Source organism: Perissodus microlepis, chromosome 2 (genome assembly GCF_051167445.1).
Source record: "Perissodus microlepis isolate ML-2025 ecotype Zambia chromosome 2, ASM5116744v1, whole genome shotgun sequence".
In the NCBI taxonomy this organism is placed as follows: domain Eukaryota; kingdom Metazoa; phylum Chordata; class Actinopteri; order Cichliformes; family Cichlidae; genus Perissodus; species Perissodus microlepis.
In genome coordinates, this window is record NC_140462.1 from 28,240,490 (window position 1) to 28,267,098 (window position 26,609).

Here is a 26,609-nt window from a genome sequence, read left to right on the forward strand (position 1 = left end):
ATGCTGTCCCACACATATTTTTTTCTGTTTTATCTTTGAGTTTGAAAATTAAGTGATGTTTTGTACCTAAATGCTTTCCTTCTGACAGCAGTCTTTATTGCATTTGTTCAGGGCAGTCTTTCACAAGTTTTACTCTATGAAACTCACTCATCTATCAGATAAACTGAGCATTCCTGCTCTGTGATTGGACTGTTGCACTCCAGTGCTGATTCTACTATTTCCTATAATAACATGCCAATTAGTTTCTATTAACTGTCATTGCTTGCTTAATACCTGTTCCATAATACTCTTTTGTTCATTGTCTCCAGGCTGGGCAGCAGCACTACTGCCGTTCCAACTTTGCTCAATTGACTTAAAAACTTTAGCCGCTTCCTCAAAGCCATTTGTCTTAACTCCTGCCAAAAAGAAGGAAAAAGAACTTTGGTGTTTGCATCCTGTAAACACATGCTGACATCAAATACATATACTGATGGGTTTGTAGAAGCCTGGGTAACTGAATGCTTTTTGATGTGTTGTCCAATAGGGGTCTCTGTGTTTGTGTTGGTTGATAAACCATTGTTAGTCACTGGCATTTAGGGCTAGATTGTGCGAACATGCTTGTTTGATCATCCCTCTGGCTGTTTTTGCTCTGCAAACTGGATCTGGTGATGCTGTCTCCAGATCAGTCTAACATGGAGAAAGGCTGGATGTGCTGATGATTGTTGTGATTTAATGGGGAGCTGCCATGTCAACTTCAGAGGCAAGATCCAATATTATCCCAAATCTTATAAAACCTCTGCCAACTAATAGAAACCTCAGGATGCATGCTAAAGATTAGGAATGGGGCTCAAAGATGGACAAGCTATTCCGTTTTCCAGATTCACATGGGCCCCAAATACCTTAAGCACCTCAGTTTGCTAACTGGAAATTAGACTTTGTTACAGGATTTGTAGCTCATTCTTACACTGAAAAATGATGGTTTCTAGCAAATCCCTAATGATATGTTGATAAATAGATTTTCTTTCCATACTTTGTCACATAAAACTTGAACTTCATTCTCTTAAATACAACAGATGGTTTTTCTAGATAATACTTTATGTAGTTATAATCTCTTGTATTAGAAGCTAGTCCAAAATGTCTTTTATGTGGGATAAAAGATGTTCCAACTGTCAGCTAACTGTTGGCTCAATGCTAAAGACATGTTTTGTTTTTTGTTTGAAAGTATGAAGTTCAGAGGAAAATATTCAACATAATTTTCACAATTAAAAAAACTCACATATTGTGCTCCATTGAATAAACAGTGCACAAAAAAATACACCAATGCTGACTCATCTCATTTGACATAAGTAAAAGTGCTTATTGAGAAATTAACCTAGCTTGCTCAGATCAACCCTGACCCCAGATCAACTTCCCAGTTCCTTTTATTTCCCATTTATACAAACGCCAGCACACTGTGCACAGGGCGAAGGCTCTGTAGTCACAATGAAGGATCCCTGTGATGGTGGCAGGCACTGAAAAGGTCTGGATGACTAATCATAGTTAGATACCACTCCTTATATTTGGGTGAACTTGTTGAGACTCCATAAGTCGGGGTACCTCCGGCCAGAGAGTCTCCTCTTATGAACAGTCATTTGTTCGTAATTTCACTCCTTTTGAATGTATTTATTTATTTATTTATTGTCTTTGGAAATCTCCCATTTTTATCAAGTCCTTTATTTTCAAAAAAGCCAAAGGCAAGATTTTATCTTTTTATGATACTAAAAACTTGGCAGTTTACGCTCCATTTCTGTGCCAAGATGGTGTTTTGTCTTGAACTGGAAAGTTGATTTAGACTCTCCAGTACTGAACACATTGAGTGGTTTTATTGTGTCGCTTGCTTTGAAAAGACACTAGACTTCACAAATCACGCAGCAGCATTATTGTTTCTTTCTGTTCCTCCCGCACTTCTTAGTGAATTGCTAGGTTACATACTCTTGCCTTTGTTCTGTTAATCAGAAGCATTTACAGATTAGGATAGATTCTTGCCCAGTTGAATTAACAAGATTACCGGCCCTAGGCCAGAAGACGTATTTACATGTGTTCTTGGACCTGAACAAATAGTGTTGGATTCCACCAGGATTATGCAACACACTTAAGGCAACATCCTGTGAAGCAGAATGTGTTTGACTACAAAGGAGGCATGTGGTTATAAAGCAGTCTGTGGGTTGGAAGCACATGTCTCTGTTTATGTTCACCAGCCCCTGAGCTAGCAGCTTTCAGCTCTTTAACAGGCCGATAACACTTTGCCGAAGGGTCCTGATGTAAGTAATGTTTTACTTTTGCAAGTCACAAAAAACAGCTTCTCTGTAAACCTTGAGCTATTACTTGATAATTTGGGACAGGTAGTGGTCCAAAGCAAGGCCTCTGAGATTACTGCAATGGCTTTGTTTTCATTGGATGACTGTCACAGTGGAAGGATTGCAGTAATCTGGTTCAGACAGGGAGCCAAAACTGATAGTCTTAGACTCAATGGTTTGATGGAAGGCTCTTTGATATAGCTGTTGTTATGACTGCCGTTCCTAGTTTTTCATTTTTCTTGGCGATATTTTTTTAGTAAATTGTTTTGAAATTGTGGTCCACCGTCAGATATGATTTAACTGTGGAGGAGACTCCTAACTTCACATGTTTTATCTCTCAGAACTTGAAAGCAAAGTCTCCTGGGAGTTTCCATGCTAGACCTTTTATTGGGTATTCGTTTTCAGAAATCGTTTCATCAAAGTAAAAAACAGATTCTCACACACCAATGCTCCCTCAGGGATACTTGATTTGGCAAAAGTTTGACTCTGCAAGCTTCATTCATGCATTTCCAAACCAACGGGGACTTTTATTTGTTGATGTAAGAATAATAGTAATGGGTGCTCTAGACATGAATCCATGAGAATTAGTTTGGTCTGGACACATGAAGGGCTTCTGAAGGAAAAGGAAGCGAAAAGAAGGAAAGTAAAGCCAATCAACAACGTTCGATTGTGTGTGAAACAATGTGGGCGACATTCCACTGAAGACAACAAAGGCAACAAATTCCTCTTTTTAATTGAATACCCTCACATGACCCTGAAGGGGTTAGAAAACACATTCATATCCAGAAGCTTCCAGCTCTTTACAGCTTTATCTTTGCGTTGACAGCTTTTAAATTTGAAATGTTCTCATCGGAATATTTGTTTTTGTGATCAGGAAATAGTTTTTGTGGTATTAGTCTTTCCATTATAGCTGCTGTGAGTAATGTTTTTGTTGAAATCTTTATTGCCCACTTGAAATTATCTTTTGTAGATTTCTGTGTCTTTATAATTAACCTGCAGGTAATAATATTTTAATAGCTGATGCAACAGAGATGCAAGGCCACGCAGGTAGCTAGCCCCTTATTATAAATAATGATTTTTATTTTTAATGTCACCACTGGTATGCCTATTGTCAACAAGTATTTTACCTAATATGTCCATTTGATTTTGCATTTTGCTCAAATGGTATAGTCAAACTAAGAATTCCCTTGGGTCACAGAGGAGTTAGGAGTGTCTTCTAACAATGACACTTATTAGAGCCACAGATGTGCATGAATCAAAGTCCTTGGCTTGTGTGCAGACACTGCCAAACTGAAAAGCAGGATAATGAGGATACCAAACCCTTTACATTTTCTACAGTTCAGAACTTTCTGTAGCCAGAAGTCAAACATGTAATTGATATTAATGTGCATGAACCCCAAAAGGCAATATATTAATTGATTTACCCTTGGAGACACTGGTTTCCACCGAGGATTTTTGACCTACTGAAGGCCAATAAAATGAAATATGGGATTTATTGGATTTGGCAAAAAAGCTTAATATTCACGTACAGTTCTAAACATTTTTTTCATTGTTTCTTTTTTTCATGAAATTATGATAGTTTATGTGTATTCCACTGAAATCATAAAATACCACCTGTAAGGACATAAGTCAGCATAGAAAGTTTTTTTTCAATTTTATTTTAAAGAATAATGGCCTGTGTTGTTTTTGTCTGTCTAGTCCACTGACCATGAAATGTTGCTGTCTTGAACCAAACCAGGGAATGCTATTTTTAATGTGCTGAAACCTGGGATTGCTATTCAGTAACGCTAATCCCCTGGGAAGGATAATCTCTCATGCACAACACTACAGTATGTTACAAAGTATTGTAAGACCTGGAAATTTCATTCTCAACTGTATAAAGGATGAAAATGCCATTAGCTAATAGTGGGATCATTTAGCTGTCCTCTAGTTGTAAAATCTCTCACAAAAGAATCTTTTGTGTTATAAAATATTTATTTGGTGTGGTTTTGGAATCGATTTAATCTTACTGTTTAAGTTAAGCATGAGCACGAAGAGCCAAGACAATTTTCTGGCAAGGTAACTTTACCCTGAATCAAAGTGACTCCAACTACTACTGGCAGTCAATGAAGAAAATGTTGTACATCGATAGTCGTCTGCTTGACTAAACCAATTAACATTTGGGGAATTATTTGATTTATTCCTGAGTTAGATGTGACCATTCTAAACACTCTAATTTCTGTAAATTTTATAACAGATAATAATAAATATTGGAAACGGGGAGAAATAGCTAGCCTGGCTGTCTATAGAGGGAACAAAATGCATGTAGGAGGATCACAGAACCTCATTCTATAACATGTTGTATCTTGTTTCCAACTGCAAGACCATTTATGGGATTGTTATCGCAGTGTGCGTGTGTGCGGGCATGTCATTATGACACAGTGTGGTCCTAGACACATCTATGCACACTGGTACATAAACACACGGGTGCACACTGGTTGCTCTTTTTGTCTGTATGTCCATAAACTATACAGCAGTGCAAATTAAGTTTAAAGATAATGAGATCCAACCCATGAACACTATTGTGGGGTGCCATTTTCCCACAATTTTTTTTATTTGTTAGGTATTTGTAAGAAAAATAATGCAAATACAAGTCTGCATATTGCACATCAGCTATTGTGCAGGTTAATCAAATAAAATATAACAAACTGGCTCTATTCCCTGCTTGCAGATTAAGTTTAAGATTGAGTTTCCCTGTGTCTCATTTACACAACTTGCACAAGAGGAAGTGCTCTTTTAAAGGAACATGTTGTCATTTTTTTCTAAACCTTACCAAGTAGATGTTAGTGACTAATCCTAACCTGTGAGTAAAAACGACATCAAACAGTGAGTGGGGAAGAAAAAGTAAAACCAAGGTCCAAATTTTGGTCTCCTGGCACATAATCCTGCATCTTATGCATCCCTACCCTGCATTGTATGTCTGTAAAGAGTGTCTAGGCACAACACATGTTTTAGAAAAAAACTTTTAACTCTTAGAATAGACCTTTGTCCGATTCATGTTTAATTCAAGAAATATTAGTTCTTTGTGCAGAGCAGGTCCGTTACAGTGTGGGTTTGTGAACCATCTGTTTGCACTGTAAGGCAGACTTTTAGGCCTCACACTCAGGCTTCACTCATTGCTTTTGTGCTGTCAACACCAGACACACAATGGCCTGTTCATAAGTGCTGCTGCAGTATGGAATGGTGGCAGTGAATAGCTAAATGTCAGCAAAGTGATAAATTCTCTGCCACTTTCCTTTCACTGCTTATCTCTTTATCTGCCTCTCCTGAACACCAAACATCACGCCTCTCGTAGAAATGAGGCCTACTGTCGGCCCACTCATTGACACACAGCAGTCCATTTCTTTTGTAAGAGGTCCAGGTTCCCAAACTAGCCAAGAAGCTGACGGAAAGATCCAGCCAGGCCAAATACTCTACATCTCCACACTTTTTCTTTTCCCCACAGCTGTGCAAACAAATGTGAAAGAAATTCTCAGGAAATTTAATCTTGTAATTGTTTTGGCTTTTAAAAGAGCATTCTAAAGAGGTCTCCTCATTTTACGCCAACTGTCTGCCAGCGTTTGTGGGAATAAATAGATTTTAAGTAGGTTGGTCCTAAAAGTCTCGCAACAGCAGATTTTTGGAGTAGGAGGTAATTATTTCAACACTGGAGTTGCACTAAAGATAAGATTATCTATAAGATTGCTTGTATTTTATCTATCCGACTATTTGTCTGTCTGTGCAAAATGCATGTATGTGTTTGTCATTGACCAGTTTTACACATAAAAGTAGCTCAAAAAGCTTAAGAGCTTTAAAATAGAATCCAGAATCTCTTGCAGTAAGGAACAACCATCACTTCTCACAGTAACTGAAACGAAATGTCACATCTGAGATTCATACATATCTGGTGCAATATTTGTCCAAGTAAATGCATGTTTTATGATGTACAGTAGTTGTTCACATGCAAGCTGGCAGCTTTTTTTCCTCAGAGGGTCTGACCAACTATTACCCGATAAATCCCCTGTCCCACCACATTAGCCTGCCAGAGCCACTTGGCTGGGATGACTGCAGCTTATGTCAAGCTTGTTAGCGTTTAGCGTTGTTGACTTGAGAGGGACTTGATATATGTCCGAGAAGTCTCTCCACACAATCTATCCAGTTCAAAGAAAGATTTAAAAGGTGTGCTGATAAGTGTTGCTTTTTGGTTTTCAGCAGTGAATGCCACTAAACACAATTTTTGGTGCACTTTTTTTTTTCATTCTTAATTTTTCTTTTAACCTGAAGCCCTCTTTACATGTTATATGTTGCTAACTCAATTCTTTTACTCCCATCTGCAGGCTGTGACAGGAAGATGTTTTGGTGAGAAGGATTTCCGAGGAGGTTTGGAGAATGGAATACTACTGTGCGAGTAAGTTGTGACTATATTTGTTATTGTTGTTGTTTTGTTTTTTTCTTATAATCTAGTAGCAGAATGTTACACATCTCTGGTTTATACGTTTATTATTCTTGAATAGTTTTCAATGATTAGTCATCTTACCAATTCATTGTAATGTTTTTGTAATTTAATTGTACATATGCTGTTTGGTTTAATACTTATAGTGGTACTGTATTTGTTTCAGTATCATAATGCTCTGGTTGGTTAAATGAATTTTGAAGAGGAAGTGTAAACGTAAAATAATCACACACTATTTAAAGTGAATAGAAAGAACTTTAGCAGTCAAGCAGGTTTTTGTTTCAAGTACTTTGAAGTGTGGTCCAGTGATCAGAAAGACTGGCGTCCGGTTCAATTGTCGTCTAGTTTGACTCTTGAACTGGTATACCCACTCATATTGAGTCGAGGTGCTGAAACGAGACTGAAAACACTCACATGCACTTGCGCTTTCCTCTTCCACGTTCCAGTTGCTGCCGGTGTTGCACAAACCCAGCGTTTGTGCTGTCTTTATTGTGAATACAGATATCAGAGCCAATTTACCAGTGTGCCCACTGGTTTGGGGATTTCTGGGAAATCATGGAATATTTAGACGTGCAGTAGTACTGTAAGTCTCAAAAATAAAAGCCTGACATTGCTTTCTAAGTGACTGACAAAAGGGGGGAAAATTACAACCAAGTAAATAAAGACTAATTTAGCCATTTGTGCTGGATTAAAAGTGGCAATGCAAGTATTGCTATGGCATCATAAGGTTTCCCTATTAAGTCCTGAGATAAAGTGACAGATGCTGTCGGAGAAATGGAAAGTCGTGCAATGTCCGGGATAATCTTGTGAGTAAATGGCTACAGATTGACTGTAGCCACTGTAGCAGATTGATTACAGACTGGGGATCATTGAAACAGTGCATTTATAGAGGTCATTGGCAAGAGCTGTGATCAAAATTGTGAGTCCTTGGTTACTGGAGCATATGACATCCTCTTGGCCCCCAAACTGCACAACCAGTCAAGTAATTCATTTACATATAATTCAGGTAGAGAAGAGACCTGATTGAATCATACAGTTTAAATGCTCTCCAACCTCTTCCTCATTTTCCTGATATTCAAAGAATTAGGAAATGTCCCTGTACACACTCATAAGATTATTTGTTTATGCATCTAGATTTCTTTTGACTGTGCCTTTGTTTTGATAATAGATGACACGTCTCTCACAGTTCAACCATGTTAATGGCTGAAAGTGACATTTTCAGGAGACACAAGTGGGCCTCTTTTCCCAGCATATAAGTTTGAATAATTCTATCAAAGCCACGGTGGGATTTGAAAACCATTTCCTCCAAAACATGTTTATAAACAAAGTCTTACATTTTAAAAAAGCAGACAAACATTCACATTCCAGGCAATTTTCAGAGTGAAAATATTGTCTTCTCTGATGCCATTACTCATTCTCCCCACCTACACATCTTAATATATTGGCATGTAGGTAGGATTAAGAACTGCCTTCTCCTGGGGTCGTTCAGAATTATTCTTGGAAATATACAGTGTAGCAGGAAATCTTCAACTTAACGTAGGAGTACATGAGGCATGCTGAGGGAAAGAGAGTTCACTGAAAAGGTAAATTACAGCACTTCATCTCAAAATACCTGCTGAAATACTATGAACACCATAAGACTGTTGATATCTAATACCTCGTATCCAAGGGCGGATTTTTCCTTTTTAGAGGAGAATCATTACAGCGCTTCCTCTGATGAAAACACACACAAAAGATGAAACTGGAGACAGAGAGGAAGGGAGAGAGAGGCGGGAATGCTGAAACTGCTTGTTCATGGCTGATAAGCGGGCAGAGTTTGAGGAATGCAATGTACTGTACACTTCCCGCCAAAAAGTTTTCGCATCAGCGTGGGTCTGATGAGAGATGACAGCACCAAGACAAACCTACTCATGTGTGCTTCCCTGTGATATAACATTTACTGGAACTAGTTAACAGGTCCCGGTGGGTGAAAGGAGCACAAACGATTCTCCACTGTGATTTAGGATGCGTCGTCGTTATAGACGTTCCAGACGCCACAGGGGAGTTTTAGAAATGTTTCTTTATCCCTTTAGATTCCCCTTTCTTTTCTCTGTAGAGACACCCACAGTTTAAACCTATTCATGTATTTTGCCTGCAGTTATTTCATTCTGCTCTAGCGACGTTTCAACTTTGAAATGCATGCTTTGAAGTATTGAAGTCAACTTGTCATTAAAAGAAGTTTTAAAGCCACAACTCTTCTTTTTTTATGCGTCTTTTGTCAGGTTGCTGAGCTCAATTAGACCTGGACTGGTGAAGAAAATCAACAGACTTCCAACACCGATTGCTGGCCTAGTAAGTGTTTTGGAATCATTCTTTAGACTGATTTACAGCATTTTAACCAAAACTGAAGACGAGAAGATGTTATTCTTGAATATTTTAACCATTTTATTGTTTGCTCCTTTTTCTTTCATTGTCACACTGTCATACTATGATTCAAAGCTGTCTAATATCAAAACTTGCTGTCATATTGAAAGTCTTTAGACTACAGGCCACATTTAATTATACATTCATACATCACTTTTTTCCATGTTTCAAGAGGAAGCTGGGGTAGGCCACAGTTACCACTAAACACTCTGCCACCCACTTTGCTGATTAAAGTAAAGATATGAAACACATTTTCCGTAAAATAACAGCTTGTAAGAAAATGGCTTTTCTTCCATTCATCACCCCTCTCCCTCACCCAAGTACTGTTGTGTCATTGTGGAATTTGGGTGAGCTGATACAATCTCTCAGGGAAAAACGTGTTGTTAAGTCTGCTTTTCAAAAGTTGCTGAGTAGCAGTAGTAGTAGAATTCAGTATCCTAAAGTTATGGATGTGAATTAGATGAAGTTTATGTTACATTAAGTTGTTTCTTTGGTTTGTATTAAGATGGTGATTATGTTTGTTGCTGTGGTACACAACAGGCAAAGTGTGCATTAGCAGTCGCGTGTAACACTCAGCACTTAACAGCTTACTTATTGTACAGTTCTGCAGTGAACCAGATAATCTTGAGAGCCCTTGGCTATGAAATATACTGGATCACTGCAGCAACACAAAAAATCCACTTGAGGATTTTATATGTCCCAAAGTCATTTACTGCCTCAATATTATTATTGGTGAGGTGAATCAAAACCAAAAGGATTTTTCAAAGATGTAGATGATAGAAACCTATTCCTGCTCCCAAAACCTCACATGGAAGTTGTTCATTGTTGTCTGTGGTTTTACTGAAGAATCCCAAGTTTGGGTCTTGCTTTGAATGAGATTCTGTGAATTGAAGTTGATCCGGACACTGATACTTTCCAGCTGAGTACAGTGCAATACAGTAGAGTTCTTTCATAACGACCTTAGACCTTAATCTGGATGAAGTGGCCTTTCAGGACCAGCACTCGCATGTAAACATAGTCACAGTGAAAGTTGATAGCATGTACTTCCATCTCTCTTCCCTTCATGAATAGCTTGTCAGTGTATAACTTCAGACTGTCTTTGTATTTTTTTCATATTCACGTTTAATTTAACACCTTTTTTTGTAAACATAGAACACCAAGAAGTAAAAGTTTTAAAAAAAGTGACAATTAAAACTATATTTTATTAGAGTCATTCTGAAAATGCATATGACTTATTTTGATCCTTTGGCAAATATCACTGTATTTAAGAAATAGGCAGTCTATTCTTGTATTGATAAGAAAACAACTGATGCTTTGCCCTGTTTTGTGTCATTGTGAAAGCTTTGCATCATCAGTTATTTAACTGTACTTTACACTGATGTGTTTTAGCAAAGAAAACTACTCTGGCAGAATGTTTCCTTAATAAAATGGAATTTCTGAATTAAATGTGATGATTGTCTATGATAGCAGTTTAGAGCAGAAGTTCTGGTACTTCAGCAACAAAAAATATGTAGTTATTTAGATCACAACATCACAGATGAGGCATGGAGGCCGTGGTTGGGGCAGAATGGCTGCTCTTGTCTCACTGTGCCACTAACAGCCGCCATTGAGTGCTCTGACTTTTAAAGAGCGTTGGATAATTACGCTGTCTTCACTCTGTTTTCTACCATAAAGTAATAGACTTTTCAAACCTCTGTACTTGGATCATTGTTGCATTACTTCAGCAGATATATTTTATCCACTCAGCTCATGGTTGTTTTTTTCAGGGTCCAAAGATGCTTTTCTGCTGAGCATCAAACCAACAGTATCTGATGATGGAGTTTTTACTTTTCATTTCCTGTCTTATTTTTCTCAACAGTGAACAGGAAAAAAAAGCTGTAACACAAGGGATATTATAAATGAGCATTTTTAAGCTTATTTGACGCCTTTTGATGATATAAACCACAATCTGTAATCTGAAGATTTTTTTGGTTATTAATCTATTTATGACTGTTTACACGGTTCATTATAAATACCAGGACACTTACATAAAACACCCGCAGAAGCTGCTCACTTCATGGACTCCACTTCATGGCTGAGTTTCTGTGGTTCCTAAACACTTCCACTTTGCAATAACATAACTCGTAGTTTATTGTGGAATACTTAGAAGAAGGAGTTTCAGTAGCAGGCTCTAATTGAGACTGTTTGTACAAACAGCTAAAGAGGTGTTGCCCATTACTTTTGTCCACGTAGTGTATCTCTGGTGGCATGGTGATGCTATAGCTAGAACTGTTGCATCACTGTGTCCACTAGTGGCTACTCCATGTCCCAAAGTTATAAATAAAAAGAAATCTAATTAGCCTCCGGTGTAGACACTTAAAGGTCAAAAAACACAGCACAACCATTACTAATTAGCTCAAAGGGACAATCAGTAACCCATTGACTGCCTGTTTATACTAGTAGCTAGAGGATAATATATAATAAAAGTTGAAACAAGAAAACAAAAAACGCGGCTGGATGTATATGTTCTGAATAAAGTGACTTGTTATACTTACAAAGTTTCATAGCTTTTAAGTTCCTGTGGCCTTGCAGGGATTTTTCTTCCTCTTGGCTTTGATTAGTGAGGTGAGAAATACATAAACAAGGGGTCTGCTGTTATCTGGACCATCGTAATAAAACAGAGCCTACTCCCCCTTCCTCTTCCTGTTTGGGGGCTAATGTGAAAACGAGTCTCTGTGGAGTTTAGGCTGTTTTATAATCACAGCAGCTACCTCAGTGTTTTGGCAGGTCGAGCTGTATAGGTCAATGTTCGCTGGTTGTGGCAGATTCTTATCCCAGGCATCTCTGGGTTGACGGGCATGCTCATGTCTTATAGTGTGTTAATAGACATGCAACGGTGATCTCCTGGCAAGATGAGTAGTGGTAATTAATTAATATGAATAGTAGTAATTAATCTGCTTGAACAGGCGTTTCATTAGACATGACATTTATTAGATCAAGTGTTTTATATTATTTTTAATAATAAACACTGGTATGTTACATAAATGCCTTCTAATTTGAACTTTACATATTTTGCATATCAATTTTAAAAATTCTATGACTGATTTTTGAAAAAATATAAAAGTGTATGCTGTCAACTCAAAATTTAATCTTGATCAAGTTGAAGACTTTCTTTTTTCAGTTTGAAGGAAAATTAATTATCCTGTTGTCATTAGAATATCTGTAAACCTGATTCACCACTGCAGTAGTAATTGAGCCATATTAAACTTTGCAGCGTTAGAATAATTTATATGACTGATAGGTCTGAAAAATGCATTTCATATTTGGATATCTGAGACATCAAGTCCTCCTCCAAACACATTCAGCTGTCAGCCATTTCTTTGTGGTAGACACCCAGTTTCCTGTGGCAAGGACCTGCATATCAGAACAAAGTTATACTCCCTTCCTTAAAAACGCACACACACACTCTTTCTGAGCTCTACCACCTGAGCTACAGCCACCCTGTAGCTCAGGTGGTAGAGCAGGTCATCCACTGATCGGAAGGTTGGTGGTTCGATTTCTGGCTTCCCCTAGTCTACATGCCAAATATCCTTGGGCAAGATACTAACCCCAAATTGCTCTCCGATGCATCCATCGGAGTATGAATGTGTGTGAATGTTAGCTATGAAGCACTGGGTGTGAATGGGTGAATGCACAAGTTGTGTAAAGCGCTTTGAGTGCTCAGATGAGTAGAAAAGCACTATATAAGAACCAGTCCATTTACCATTTCCAAATACCCACTAAATTACCCCTTTATCTATCATGTTAGTTGCTAACAAATGAGCCGGATAAATCCCCTTTTGTTATTGTTATTTAGTCTGGTTCCAGACTACATGATATTAGAACTAAACAGAGAAAAATGTGGGATGAAACTGCTTAATTGGAAACAAGATTAAGTTCCTCTTTCACACTACCATATCCCCTGCCGCCCCTGACTATAGATGGATGGACTATAGATAGATAATTGACAAGATGAGACACGGTTTATAGAAATACTGTGTATGTATGTGTCTGTATTTACCAACCAGGTTAAATCATTAATTGCATTATTCTGTAACCAAAACATTTCACCTGCAGCAGAAATGTGTGTTACTTTGTGTTATGCACAACATTGAAGTCACAAATCTACAGTTTACTTGCCAAGTGGGAGTACCATAAGCAGTGCTTGCAGCAGCCATTATCTTTGCTTATAGGTTAACACACACCTGTGAAAAATGTGATTATGCATTCCTCTAGTCAAAGGGTCATTCAGCAGTTTAGGGTGATACAGCCTACAAAAATAATGCATAACTGCTGTGATTTTTCTGAGCTGTCTTTTTTCCATCTTGTTTGTGAGCAAGTGAGCTCTCTGCTCTGGCTGCAGCTCTATAAAAACATTGCAGAACCAACTGTCAACCTGAAAGTACATGGGTAAAATGTTGATAATTATTTTAGCCACTTTCTATGCTGCCAACTTGCAAGCACAGCAACATCTAGTCAAGTAGTTGTACACTTCCTTTGTTTGCAATGCTTTTTGTGTCTATGCAACAGTTTATCTTGTGATTTACTTGAGTTGGATAATGCAATCATTGTTTATTCAGCTCAGCTTATCATATCTAAATCTAGCAAAGGATATTACAATGTTTGTCATTGTTAATTATTGTAAAGGTGATAATTAATCATATCTATGTATGCTTCTTGGTTCTTTTTTTAAAGATCTGTATTGTATTTGGTCTCATATTCAACTTTCTGCAATTTCAGATGTTAGGCAACAGCTCAAAGTAGACTCATTATGTCTGCTTAAAGATATTATTTGAGGCTAAGATCCAAGTTTTTGTGTGGGGAAAAATAAACCATGTTGCCTTCCCTGTGTTACATCAGTATGATGATCATAGTATGTTTCACAAAAATTCTAATCCTCCTCCTTTGTGAGTTTGATGATTCCTTGTTCCAAGTGTTAACTCATTTCTAGTATCTGGAAAATAAATACTAGTATTAATCAAATGCAGCTGATGTGAAAACCCTTTGTTTTGAAGTTTAATATGACCATGATCAGCTTAATCCTGCGGCAGGTGTTTCATTTCAGAAGTAAAATTTCTCAAAAGACCTTGCTGGTCCTGTTAGAGAGATATCCTAGCGTAAGTGTGTATATCTTTGGGTGGGGTTGCCTCACCAGGAGAGCAGAGATGGCACTGTCCCAAAAACACAGGAAGCTGCAGGGTGGATTTGGAGGGGTAGTTTGCTACAGTTGGAAAAGGATCGTGAGAACAAGTGCATGCAAGTGTGCATGTTTGTCATTGTACCATGCATGTTTTTTTTTTGTTTTTTTAATTTTACACTTGGTAGTGTGAATATTCCAAAAAGAGTTTATTTAAAGCAGCATTTTGTGCAAGCGCATGTATACAAGCACAGTGTGTTTGTGTTTGGCATGTGAGAGGGAGAGAGTGTGTTTGGGACAATTGGGGTGGAGAGGAAATGGTGACACCCTGAGAGAGAAAGGGAGAAAAGGGTTTAGGTTGTGGCCCTCTAAAAGACTGAGAGACATAGAAACAAAGAGAGCGGGAGAACCTGGGAACTGGAGAGGAGAGCCTGGCTCAGGTTGCGTCCAACAAAGAGTTTGTCAGAGAGCAAAGGAGAGCGAGGGAGAAGGACTAAGACGATAGGCAGAGTAAAACATTGAGGAGAGAAGGAAGGAAGGATTCGAGAAGAAGCCGATAAACAAGAAGCAGGAAATATTTGAACAGAGGAACCCATCAAGAGCGAAAGCTGGAGTAATCTGAGAGATGAGATGTACGAAAGCTGGGCACAAAACCTGATGGTGTCACATTTCTGTTGAGCAGGTATCTTGATTTTTATGGCGAGACTCCTTGTTTGTGTGTGTTTCTGTGCAGGAAAGAAAGTATCTGGTCATTTCAGTGTGTTTGGCTGACAGAGACCTTGGAAATGTTTGTGGGACATGGTTCATGTGGGATAATTTAAGAGAATGTTGACATTTTCACTCTTTAGCTGTTAGTGTGCAAAGATGTTTCTACCAGGAGTTCAGTCTATTTAATCGAAAAGAAAATATAAAATTGGGGTGGGGGGGATTACTATGCCAATGAAAATAAATGAAGTAGACATACTCAGAAGGGCTAGAACTGTGTCAACAGAATCACTTTTAGCAGTTAATATTGGTTTGTATATTCATTCCCTTTATTTTTAGATGAACTTTGATTTGATGAAATAATGAGCCAGGCAACATGTTGATTTAAATGTTTAAGTCAATAAGTGATCTGTCTCATCTGTGTGACTCGCATGTTTCGAGTAGTTCAGTGTATATTCATGTTAAATGATATGGTCCTTCTTGCAGAGTTTGCATTTAGAATAGAATAATAAAATTCTGTAATTATAATAGAAAGTGTATATTAGTTGAGGTCTTGCATGGTTTATCTGATGTAGCTTTTCTTTCTGTCTCCTAGTATTTATCCCAATGAAATTGTGCTTTCGCTCTACAGGACAACCTCAGTGTGTTTTTGCGTGGCTGTGAGGAGTTAGGACTGAAGGGCTCCCAGCTCTTTGACCCTGGAGACCTGCAGGACACATCAACACGCCCCACGGCCAAGTAAGACTCGACCACTTGAGTTATGTTCCACAGATAATGTCTATCATTTGAACAAGTTGAGTCCTGCAGAGTTGACTGTGTAGATTTGACCATATATACTGTATGTAGAAAAGTCTAATGTGATGCTTTCCAGATGGTAAAACATAGATACATGGATGACAAAAAAGAGCCTAAAAGTTAGTTGATGAATTTTAATCAGTTTGCTTAGTTTGTGAATGTCTTAGAATTTACTGTTGTTGACACTGTTACTGTGGCACTAACTAAAGGTGACAGTTTTAAAATAAAACTTACTAATGTGAGCTTTAAATTATTTATAGCTTTGACATTTATTTACACAAGACTCTAACTTTTATCTCTCTACAAAACAGTGAGGGTGCTGTTCTTTCATAGTAAAGTGAAGCTTTGGTGAATGGAATTTTCCTAAATGTTTCTCTGCTTCAGAAGGTAAATATCTCCACATTTACCTTTGGAGATATTTTTCTCTGTTGTTATAGGACAGTTGTTTAAACTTTTTTTTAAATTATTCTTATCACATTTAAATTGAGGTTTAAATTTTCAAACAAGACAAAAAAAACTGTATTTCCTAAAATTCTATGTTGGAAATGCTCTATATCACTAGATGGTGATGGTGAACACTTTTAGCCTGCTTGTCTCAAACACTGGTTGTGCATTTCTTTGTCTCACTTTCTCAGTAACCCGTCTGTCATTCTCTGCATCAGACAATCAAGCAGTTCACTGAAACACAAATAAGTAGACGGGAGTCAATGGAAGTTTGCATGAGCCTGTGCCAGTGAAGCAACAATGACATATCTGTGAGACACAATTGGTCTCTGTCCAAATAAAACACAAGGGTGTGCATCACACACTGAACCATGACTCCTACTTTGTTGCTTGGTAACAAAGCCAACTGCATCTAGCTTTTCATACTGTATATGTGTTTGTGTGAATATGTGGGTGTTTCAGTGTCTTTGGCATGCACTGTCTGCTGGCTGTGTATTACCAAGGTTTCATTCACAGAAGGGTTTTAAAGGTGCTTTTGGAGATGGGGCAATGCATCTCTATTTTGTTTGCGTCTCTGTTTATTTATTCTTGATTCGGCATGTGCACATATCTACAAGTATAATAATTTAGTTAATGTAAGAAAGGTCTTAAATTGCCAATCAAGATTGTTAGATGAAGAGGGACATATAATTGTGTCATTTTCATAACACTGTTTACAACTGGTTTTGAGTGATGTGGTAAAAAAGAAAAATGTAGGTATATATCGAAACAAAGAACAGGGGCCCAGGATAGAGCCTTGGGTATCAACACAATTAAATTGGGCGACTCATTAGCATTCATAGTGAGCCTGTACCTAATGTGCCACAGGGTGATTTTTTTTTTTTCTCTTTCTGTCATTGATTGTTTAATAGCATCTCCAAAAACATGCAGGCAATAGTATATTAAAAATGATGCAATCTGGATTCATATTTACTCAATACACCACTGCTTCTATTGACATGTTAAAATGGAACTTTGCTTTCATTGTTCAAGTAGCCCTGCACTTCATCTGGTGCTTATGTAACTCTCTCACATATAGAAGGTTATTTCCTACACCTTTACTCTTCTAGAAAACTTTGAACAGCTAGGGCTCAGACAAACAGATTGTAGTGCACTGTGAGCTGAGGAATATAATATCTACTGTTCCTGTTGATGGTCATGGCTCATTTTCCAGGATAAGCAATGGTTTGCCAGGTAGTGGAGATGAGAGGAGATGACAGCTGTGTTTCTGTTCAGCAGTCTAGTGGATTTCACAGAAAATTTTGAAATGCTGTAAAATATAAAACACAGGTTAAATCTTTACCTCAGTTGCATTATCCATAAATATACTGATTATGGCTAAGTTAATGCTACTGGCAGTAATTATGGAAACCATTTAATGCTTTCATCAAAAATAAATAAACATTAACTCATAAGCAGAAAGAATAATGTTACTATCATCACATAACATAGAGCTAATAGAGGGAAATGTCTTGGTAGTTATGTCTAACAAAAAAATATAGTGTAAATAATAAATTATGACTTTCAAAGCCAGATTATAAAATCTAATCACGTGAGAGAATTTTTTCAGAAATAACTAGCTAGCCAATTTGTAAAGGCGTTTTCAAATGTTTTTGTTTTTTCAGCCATAAGTTACTTTATATCAGTTTTTACAAATTTGATATTGAACTACTGTATATACCCATGCTTAATATACATTTGACATATGTAAGAGAAAAGAATAAGCAGCAATATCATTACTAGTTTATCTGTTTTTAGCCTTTACATTAAATACATTTTGTCATTTAAACGACAAAGACAAACATGCAGGAAAAAAATGTAAGAATATGACAGCTGTTTACATTAGCTTGGGCCTCTTAATATGATCTAATACCTTGTGGAATGTGTATTTGTCTGTTGATTGTGCACTTACTATCTAACAGCAGAGAAAAGGTACTTGTCTCCATGTTTATTTAGTCAACTGACAGAATGAGAAGATGATGAGGGAGGGGTTGCTGGTCATGCTCTCAAGCTCATTTCACCTTCTCCACCTTTATTTGTGTCTCATGTACCTGCTGCCATTCAAAGCCCAACTTTGAGTGTCACTTGCATGTTGAATGAGTTGGCCTAAGTTAAGCCGAGTCTCAGGATGTGTTGTATGAATTATGGCATAAAATAGTTGTGTTCTGTACCTGTAACATTGAAATCCCCACATAAGAAAATCCTGTATATAAGTACAAGATAAGCTATTTAGTGTCCTTGTTGATCTTTTCTTTTTGAATCCCTGGAAGTACTATATATATATATATATATATATATATATATATATATATATATATATATATATATATATATATATATATATATATATATATATATATATATATATATATATATATATATATATATATATATATATATATATATATATATATATATATAAAATAAGGACATGTTAAGCTGAGAGCCTTTGTAAAGATGTTTACGAAGGCACCAAATAAAAAAATAAAATAAAAATGCTGTGTACATTTATACATCAAACAAATGGGTTGGTTCAGCAGTCTTTGGAGTCTTGGGAAATATACTGTAGATGAAAACAAGTGTACTACATGAAAAGATGAAGCGCACAAGCATCTCTGGTTGAACTCCTCTACATTTGCCTATAAGCAGCCCAGCAAAAGATAATTCCAGTCTAATCCGTGTTCACCTCTTGGCTATACATAGTTTCCTGGTATCCCTCCCATCCATTATGCTTTTTTTTTTTCCAAATTAAAGGTTATTATTCTTAATTTAAAAAAAACTGTAACATTTAAGCTAAATATGAGTTTCCCATAATTAATTGTTTTTAAGTTGACCTTGTATACATTTTTTTAAATATCTTTATGGACAATGTAAAATGTTGTGAAATGACCTTATGCTGATGTGATATACATTAGTTATTTTTATTGACCTTGATAGTAAGATATAATAACTATTCTGGCTTTTCCCAAGTCGCTAATGTTTAATCAAGCATCAATTTTAACAATTTATTGATCCTGTGATCCTCTCATGCTGCGCTGATCCAGGTACAAAGATTGTGGCAGGACATAATTGCAATCAACTCTAGTTTAAGAATACTTTAAATGTTTTTGTTGCCTGTTTTTTTTTTTTTTTTTTTTTTTTTTTTTTGTTATCAAAAAGAAAAAAAATATTTTATCCATTGTTAGATTTTTTTTTTTTTTGCCATTCATCAGGCTTCACGCGTCTTTCACAGCTTAAGAAAAGGCAGATTGTGGATTTTATGTGATTGAGACTATTTAAGAAAACAAAGTCTCACACTTCCTGTATGTATCTGTGTTTTAGCCTTTGTTTTCTCTGTCTTTGTTTTTCACCTCTCAGCCTAGAAATTTGTATTTCTACAACATGAGTGCATTTTAGTCAGGTTTACAATTGCTTCATTCCACTTCCCATTTATAGCTCACGTGGTAATCCGCAAGATTCACATCATTTCATTTTGGCAGCGTCTGTGGTGCTAAGTGGCCTCCGCTGTGGTGTTCCACCTCCCAGAGATCAGTTGGCAGTCAACTCACTAGGCTACCACTATAGCACGTGTCTCTTCTATCTACTACAAAAGTATTTCTCTTTGTGAATTCTGGACTTACCATTTTAAATTTCAGTGTTTCTTTCCTTTCTATTTCAGCAGTTATTCAGTTGCTAAGACTGTTAATAAAAGGTTTTGCCAAAATGTTAGCTTTCTGTGCGTGGGCTACAGTCACTGCAGATTCTTATATTTCACAAAGTTTAGTTTTTTCTGCTGTTTCACATAGATATGTGGGAGATGGCACATCCTGAAGTTGTCTGCTGTTATCTTTATGTAAGGCACTTCACTAAATAGAACCAGAAGTCTCACTACCTCCTCTGTCTGTCTCTCTCTGTGTTTCATTCTCCAGGGGAAGTGACGGCAGTCGAAAGCTCAAGAATGTAAGTGATACTGTCAGGTTACAGTGGGATAATTTGTTTGTGTGCTAAATACATGTTTGGAAAGAAAGTGTTATTCTGGTGCTGTGTTTCTCTTTTTGCTTTCACTATCCATGATTTCAGTGGCTCTTACTAATCCGTGATCCACCTCTGTGTTTTCCTGTTAAAAAGTTGTTCCTCTTTTCTACGTTCTTGTCCCTGGGGCTGGATCACTGGGGTTCTTTCTCTATATTGTGGGGCATTTACCTTTACATAAAGTACCTTGACACAACTCTTACTATGAAATGGTGTTAAATATCTAGTTTCTATTCTGTCTGTATTATCCTTTATTACCTTTCCACTTTACCCTATTTATGTGCATCTGTTCATGCATCTTACTTTGTTTGTTTTAGATGGTATGTTGGTTTTTCATATTTTTTTGCTTAGTGTTTTCTTGCACATTCGAAGTCAACTGTTTCTACATATTCTGTGAGTCTAGATTGATTTCAGGCGTCTTTATTCTTGCCCCTCTTACAGCCTTTTAATTATTTAGAGGCCCGTTATAGTCACTGTCTGCTCAAATCAGCACCTTCCTATCCTTTTTCTAATAATTCTGCTTTAAGAAGTAGAACACACAATGCTGGCCCCGCCTACTCTGCCGTCAAAGCCGTTCTACTCGCGCTCTCTCTCTCGCTATGTCTCTGTCCTCCCCTCCTCTCTCTGTGATGCTGCTGTGCACTGTACAAGTTAATGTGTCGAGCTGCAGCACTGGTCAGGCCTGTTAGCTCATTTAGCTGACTAAACATGGGGGACTCCAGCATTTGCAGCGGTGGCAAATGGCTAACATATTCCCAGCAACCAACACTTTTGCAAGGAACCTTCTGCTGTGATGTTCTGTAGATTCAGGACTAAGGACTAGGATTTGACAGCAGCTGTCTCTGCAATACATCAAATATTGAGTGGTGACGAAACTGCATCGAGAGGAATTTGCTGATGTGATGACAAAAGTGTTGTTTAGCAAACAGCAGATGGGACGTTACCATTTTTAAAAGAGGTATGCCTGGATAAGATACTGCTGAATCTGCTGTGTTCATGAGACTGTTATTTAGCAGGCAAAGGTGTGAAGAAGAAGGCCTGATTATGCATAGTGATGACTGTTAGATATATAAAACAAAATCTGTATCTGTATGCATGTCTGCATGCACTGGATAGTGCTGAGGTCCTGACATAATAGGTGGATTTTTGGCTTCGTTCATGACCCTGCAGTGTGTGACTTTAAGTGTGTTTGCACATGAACCAAAAAGGTGAATGTTGTTTTCCAGTGGAACTTCCTTGACAGGTCTGTCCACGTGTGCACTGACAGGCAGCTGCTGAAATTGACAAGGCAAAGCATGTGTGACGCTATGCATCATTCTGCTGTCACGTCGTTTATTTTCATTCCTGACTGTCGAAACTCTGCTGAGATGTACTTAAAGTTTGCCTTTGAAATTCTTTAAGAATGCTCTTCGTTAAGTATTGGTTGGTTTAGTGCTGCATGTGTAAATCATACAGACAGAGTTTTGGAATGTGATTGTGGAGTTTGGGATTGATAAGGGTGTGTTTACAGCACAATAGTAAGCAAGTGAAACACATTTGGTGCTGACCCAGTTCCAGTGGGAGTTGGCATGAATCTGCTATTGTGGTGACACAGAAACTCCATATTCTGCTGCTGAGAGAGCTGCAGTATGCAGCTAATGAAGCTTAACCTCAGCAGCTGTATTGTCACAGCTTTACCTCTGTAGTGTCAGGATATCAGATAAAAAATCTCATGTGGTTCTGAAAATATGGCTTATGAAACTAAAATTGTATAATAGTTAGAGTCAATGATTGATCGATGGAACTGTCCCCAGTTGCAGCTCAATGATGTTTCACCCTTTAATAAGGCTAAAAGTTTAACATATTTTCATCGTCCAACACAGCTTCACATAAAAGGTCTCATTTAGCTTTGTGCTTATTCTGATCAGCAGACTGGTTCTTTTGCACTCCCTCCAACTGCGTTTGAATGGCAGAAGTTGTTTACACTGACAGTATGACTGAAATAAACACATTAAGCCTTGCTGAGCTTTCTTATCAAAGCGCTCCCTGTGGACAGCTCGTTGACATGGACACAGTAAATATAGCTGGGAGCTCTTTGCCAACAGTGTTAAAGGTGCAGCTCTGTGTGATTTCCCTTTGGCCGGAGTCAGTCTGTAAATTTTGCATTTTAGACATTTAGCTGACAAAAGAACTTCAGTTCCTTGGTTCCTCAACCACAGTCAGTTACTTTGGGGCATATGTTACAACCAGTGGTGCCAAAACAAAAGTAGAGGCTCTTTCAGCTGCTCATTCAGCTGCTGTTAATGTGTTTCAGAGAGTTAAGAATGACCGGGTAACTGATATACTCAGCACTAAGCTAGCTAACAGGCAATTATAAATCACTGTGACCACAGAAAGGTGGCTATATGTCAGCAAGAGAAGTGCCTGTGACCAGTTTCGGTGTCTGAACAGTGCCTCAGTGTTGTTGTGTTTCTTCCAGCTGCGTTTGCTAACTTGTCACTTCTTTGGAAGAGGCTGGGCTGCAATTACCAGGAAACTAGCTGGCACTGTTTTACAAAAAGGGAAAAGTGAAAGCAAGAGAGTGGGTGTTTTGTTGTAGTTTTTTCTTTTTTCCTTCAATGCATCCAATATTATTTATAGCTATTTGACTGCTTTGCTGCATGAACATACCAGAGATACACCTGTGTAGCATATTTTGAGTTGACAGGCTAATGAACAGTGTGAATCCAGGGTATCATTTTGAAGACTTGGGATGCCAGTGGCCTGTGAGGCTGCTGCCCAGACTGCTTTTTCTCTGCTAGTGACGATTAGAGCAGGGCGATATGACCAAAAATATTCATCACAATATACATTTGAAAATTTGCGATAACGATATAACTGACACTAGACAAAATACTTTACAACTCCACAACTTTATTAGTGCAAAAAAAACCATCATTGTATTTTCACTTAAACAAGCAGCTGTTTTATGTGAATTAGTTATATAAAAATTTAACAGTGCAAATTCCTTGCTGACAGTTTAACCAAAAGGCATTTCCAGTGGAAATTGGCCGACATTTCCTCAGCATAACCATGTATAATATCCACAAAACTTAAAAAGAGGTTATACATACACAATACACAATATTATGTTGAAGCACAGTACGTATCACTCCGCCAGGCTCCTGACATTATGATAGCCGTAATGCTCCGACAATCCATCAAGCAGTCCGGGTTCGTAAATGGTAATGGTAAATGGCCTGCATTTGTATAGCGCTTTTCTAGTCCATAGGACCCCAAAGCGCTTTACACTACATTCAGTCATTCACCCATTCACACACTGGCGATAGCAAGCTACATTGTAGCCACAGCCACCCTGGGGCGCACTGACAGAGGCGAGGCTGCCGGACACAGGCGCCACCGGGCCCTCTGACCACCACCAGTAGGCAAACATGGGGTTAGTATCTTGCCCAAGGATATTTGGCATGCAGCCAGGAGGCAGCCTGGGATCGAACCACCGACCTTCTGATTAGTGGCTGACCTGCTCTGAGCTACAGCCACCCACGACTTAGCAAAGTCGTACTAAAACATTTGACAGATTTTCGAGCGCCGTGTACCACATAAAATCGTTTCGAGGTCAGTAAACACAACCAGAATTCATACATAAGGCCCATTGGATTATAAGGGGCACTGTCGATTTTCAGAAAAATCGAAAGATTGATTTTAAGTGTGCCGTATTTTCCAAAAAACACGGTAATAACGACGGCCCGCTAGCAGGCTTAACCAAAAATAGTGCTTTGTTGTGTGTCTGACGGACGAAAGCTAAACCAGTTCCACACCACTGAAGTTGCAGTATTTTTACAAACCAGTTCTGGTTCATCCGTTTCATTCAACGATTTGCTTTCGCCGCCATGCTTTTTCCTACGTGTGCGTATGAAAACAAAGGCACTGCGCATGCGCGTTTAACCCATATTCTATCGCGATATTTCATTTTTCTATCGTTGCCCAAAATTATACCGGTATTACCGTGAACAGTATGATATGGCCCAGCCCTAATTAGGATTTGGAAACTAATTTTTAATGTTATTTTTCTAAATTAATAAGTTTAATATTGTTGGACTGTACAATTTGTTTAAGGTGATGTAAGGCTGACTGGTATTAAGACAGAGTGCTTTGAGTTGGTATTGAAATCTGATCAAGTAGCTCTTTAGTTTTAAAAGGTTAATTTGTTTCATGCTTTTCTTTTATTGGAAAGATCAGCTGATATTTTTTCATGATTTTTGTCTGCATTTCTTCTTTTCTTCAGGTTTTAATTACTATCTACTGGTTGGGTCGTGCTGCCAATAGCTGTACATCCTACAACGGGCCCACGTTGGACCTGAAAGAGTTTGAGGGCCTGCTGTCACAGATGCGAAAGGTTGGATAGCTCATGTTTATGCCAGCGATAAAAATATAATGGAAATCTCAAGTACATGGATAATATAGTCAGCACTTGCTTTTTCCCCCCATTATGTCTCTCTTAGTAACCAGAGCTGTAAAGTGTAATAGGTAGGGAGACCATATGCTATATTAAATATTTGATCCCTGCAGTAATTCATTTCTACAGCCAAAGTGACCTGAGGCATGACACACAGCTTCTGCAGAATCACTTATTTTGGAACTGAGATTCAGAAAATGTGTGTTTGTTCGCTGTACTAACATTTCTGAGAAAACACCTTTCACCCGAGATCCAGTCAAGAAAATTGAATTTAACCTACCTTTTACCTTTTTAATGACCCAAGAAAAAGGAGAAAAGTTAGAAATGGCAAACCCTCAAGACACATACATGCATACACCCTCTGTGACCGTCATTCGTAGCCATGATGTCAGTTCTGTGCAATTTATTCCACTATGTGACGTCCTTTTGCTATTCTGTAAAACTGGGAAATTGCTGCCAATTCAGCAAAAATACTTTCCCAGATGTTCACACGTTGCAGACGTACAACACAAAGCCATAATTCCACAAAGCAAAAAAAACGTTGATAAAATGAAGGAAAGCTCATCATGTGCAGGTGCATGAAATTCCAGAGTGACTATTCACTTCCCGCCACACTTCCAACAGTTACTAAATGGAAGCTGGACCTTACTGATGATTGAAAAGCCCTAAGCAGGTAAATGTGAGCTCAGCTGCACTCTTATTTACTTTTTGTAAAAAGCTTAGTTTAAGTGCTTTTGTTAAAGGGTGAGTTACGAGGGAGATGCATATTTTCTTACTTAACTGGTATATTGGTATATAAGTTATAATATATTGGTTTAAATTGTGTAAAAGTGAAAGAAACAAATCACACGACTCCTGCTGCTGTAGAACCTGTTTTATAAGCATAACAAAGACATTTAGGAGAGTTTGGGAGTTGCATAACAGATGGTAGAGGGGTCATGGGCAGGAAGTCTTTTGGTAGACAGGAAAGGCCTTTCCCCACCTTCCATTAGCTGCAACAACACATTAAAGCTGTGGACAGAGAAAGGGAGGGGTCACTAAGGTGAAGAGAAAATGATGAAGAGTGATGTAGGCAGAAGAAGAGAGAGGTTATTGGAAAAATAGATGTGGGCAGAGTGGAGACTTGCAGCATGACAGCTATAGTGGACACAAAGGCCAAACAACACAAGTTTGGGGGACTTCAGTGACGACTGATGGAATATGCAGCGAAAATTCCTAATTCATTTTAGGGTGTTTGATTACTTTCATTAATTCTCCACCATTTGTTACCTCTCTTTTTTGTGCTCATGCATTTTGTAAAATGTGTGTATGCATTCTTAGGAGACAGAAGAGGCAGAGAGCCCTAAACGCAGCATCCGGGACAGTGGCTACATTGACTGCTGGGACTCTGAGCGCAGCGACTCTCTCTCTCCGCCACGCCACGGGCGCGAGGATTCATTCGACAGCCTGGACTCCTTCGGATCACGCTCAAGACAAACCCCGTCACCAGACGTCCTGGTCGCCCGCGGCAGCAGTGATGGTAGGAAAAAAAATCTAGTCTATACACTCTTCGATTCACACTGAACTTCTAGTTTTAGTTGACTGTGAAAGACTGGTTACAATGGCCACCCTTTAAATCACAATTTGCAGGTTAAATATGTTCAGTAGCCATTGTGTTGTTTTAGCAATAGCTGTTTTTCCTGCGAGTGAGAAGTAAGTCTTTGTGCAGGTTGGGCAAGGTGCACAGATGCAACATATAGATAAATGAGGTTTATTGTGCTTTGAATGCTACTGTATGAAGGCTTGTTGTTCTGGCTGTGTTTTTGCAGGACAACGCCCAGTTCAAGTCAAAGGCTG

General features: G+C 38.1%; 1 protein-coding gene across 14 annotated transcripts in view; it reads left to right on the plus strand.

Moving 5' to 3' along the window:
- Positions 1–26,609, plus strand: part of LOC146392851 (LIM and calponin homology domains-containing protein 1-like) — an 85,377-nt gene that overhangs the window by 26,701 nt on the left and 32,067 nt on the right. For 12 of the 14 annotated variants that reach the window (XM_084954356.1, XM_084954348.1, XM_084954363.1 and 9 more), the window contains exons 2-7: positions 6,671–6,741; positions 9,048–9,117; positions 15,681–15,787; positions 20,236–20,266; positions 24,603–24,713; positions 26,094–26,292. In XM_084954356.1, the coding sequence (XP_084810482.1) occupies positions 6,671–6,741; positions 9,048–9,117; positions 15,681–15,787; positions 20,236–20,266; positions 24,603–24,713; positions 26,094–26,292 (589 nt within the window). Of the gene's footprint in view, positions 1–6,670; positions 6,742–9,047; positions 9,118–15,680; positions 15,788–20,235; positions 20,267–20,951; positions 21,297–24,602; positions 24,714–25,718; positions 26,004–26,093; positions 26,293–26,609 lie in introns of those variants that run through there. The other 2 variants (XM_084954340.1, XM_084954331.1) reach the window with 2 other exon arrangements.